This window comes from Galeopterus variegatus, unplaced genomic scaffold, assembly GCF_000696425.1.
Source record: "Galeopterus variegatus unplaced genomic scaffold, G_variegatus-3.0.2 Scaffold109, whole genome shotgun sequence".
In the NCBI taxonomy this organism is placed as follows: Eukaryota; Metazoa; Chordata; class Mammalia; order Dermoptera; family Cynocephalidae; genus Galeopterus; species Galeopterus variegatus.
Window position 1 is genome coordinate 487,418 of NW_007726220.1, and position 1,970 is coordinate 489,387.

Here is a 1,970-nt window from a genome sequence, read left to right on the forward strand (position 1 = left end):
ACTATTACAGCCATGTATGGTCTGCCCCTGGTCATAGAGAGTGATAATGGAACCCACTGTACTGGACGTGAAGTATAGAAGTGGGCTTCTCAGTGGTCCATTCAGTGGACGTTACATGTGTCGTATCATCCCCAGGCAGTGGGAATGACTGAACGCTACAATGGTCTTCTAAAAAAGGGACTAAGTCTATCTGCCTAACACCCATCCCTGAAGGGGTGGACATGGTGGTTATGGCCAAGAGTCAGGATCTTAAGTTAGAGGCCCCACAAGGGTGGGCCCACTCCAATGGTGGTTCTGTTGCGTAGCTGCAGCACCTGTTCCTTTAAGCGTTCTTTCCAGGATGGTAAGCTGGCATGTATTTTGCCAGAGGGATGAGAACTCCCCCTATTGGTGCCAATAACTTTTTTGTCTTTTTGCCCATAGTATTGTGGCTGTGGGCATCAGAGTCAACTGGACACATATATACATTTGTGTGGCCAATGTGTCAGCTTGCTGAATATGCACCGAGTTTCCTACCAGTGTGGCTGCAGGATTCCTGTGGAAAATCACCCCAATGATGACTACTAACTGGACATATGTATGGGTGGGGTTTTCGTGGCTAATAGTTGAGAGGACAGAGCTGCAGGGACAAGCCTCAAAGTGTATTGAATATACAATAAGGACAGAAGTTATATGGATGCAAGCGTCATCCATCCTTGCTAAAGGAACACTGCAGAAGATCACAGACATGTACATTGTATGGGAAGAGACCCTGAAAGTGTGGAGTGTGAGGAAAATGCAGTTAGTTTAGTCAGGCCCTCTCACCTCATATCTGGCTGGGTATGATTCAGCACATCCTTTGTAAAAAAGTTTCCTAAGAGTACAGTTAGTGCACATGCACGCCCGTGTACCCTTTGGCTTGTTGCTGCTATTATGTACTTTTGGTATGGAAGGCAGTGGCTCTGAACCGCTGGTCGGCAGAGCTCCCGTCTGAAGAGTAAAGCATATCCATTTTGCTGGCGGCTACTCAATATTTCTTTTGCTTACCTGACTCAGGACAGGGTAGAACGGTCTGTGATCCAACCCAACAGCAAGGAACTATGGTAATCTATAGAATTGCAGGTGGCCTCTGAAACCTGAAGGAGGCCTCCAGCAGAGAGCCAGCAAAACTCCCAGGCCTTCAGTCCTACAGTCACAAGGAAATAAATTCTGGCAACAATGTGAATGGGCTTGCAAATGAATTCTTCCCCAGCTGAGTCTCCAGATGAGAATGCAGCCTGGCTGCCACATTGATTGCAGTCTTGTGAGACTCTAAGCAAAGGACCCAGCTAAGCTGTTCCTGGGCTCCTAACCTGGAACCCATGAGAAAACATTGTGCGTTGTTTTAAGCCTTAAGTTTATGGTAATTTGTTACACAGCAGTGAAAAATGAATGCACCCAGAATTCCTGAAAAAACATTGGAGCCCTCAGGCGTGACCACTACATCTGGTGATTCTTACTTAACCCTGCGTCTGGGCCCAGGATACAGAGCTGGGTCAGGGAGGCCAGGGGTGTGCCACACACACCCATTGGGCACGTTGAACTTAAAGGCAGTAGAAACCCCTGGCTTTCCAAGCAAATTGTCCCCCACCCCCACGCCTGCCTGCCCCCCCCCAAAATGCCTGTCCACTCAGTCCTCAGAGATGGCCAAAGCCTGGCCCTGGAATTACAGATGGCCAGAAGTAGATCACGAAGTCCTCCACCTGAATCTCGGCGTTTAGCACCGGTCCTGGCACACAGTGGACGCCCAACAAATGATTTGATTTCTGAAGGATAGGAAGAGCCCTTGAGCGCGCAGCTGCTGCTCCCTCGTTGTGCAGAAGGGGAAAGGGCGGCTAGGGGAGCGTCAGGGACCGGCCAGGGTCCGGCAGCGGGTCAGGTCCAGGCCGCGGGCCGAGCGCCATCCCGTGCCCAGGCGGAGGGGGCGCTGCGGCGGGAGGCCGCGGCGGGCG

At 51.0% G+C, this 1,970-nt stretch overlaps 1 protein-coding gene across 1 annotated transcript in view; it reads left to right on the top strand.

The window, feature by feature from the left end:
- The first annotated feature begins 221 nt into the window (after window positions 1-221).
- The window catches only part of ZDHHC18 (zinc finger, DHHC-type containing 18), a 32,669-nt gene continuing 30,920 nt past the window's right edge, over window positions 222-1,970 (top strand). The window contains exon 1 of the mRNA XM_008586408.1: window positions 222-271. Coding sequence (XP_008584630.1) covers window positions 222-271 — 50 coding nt within the window. The remainder of the gene's footprint in view (window positions 272-1,970) is intronic.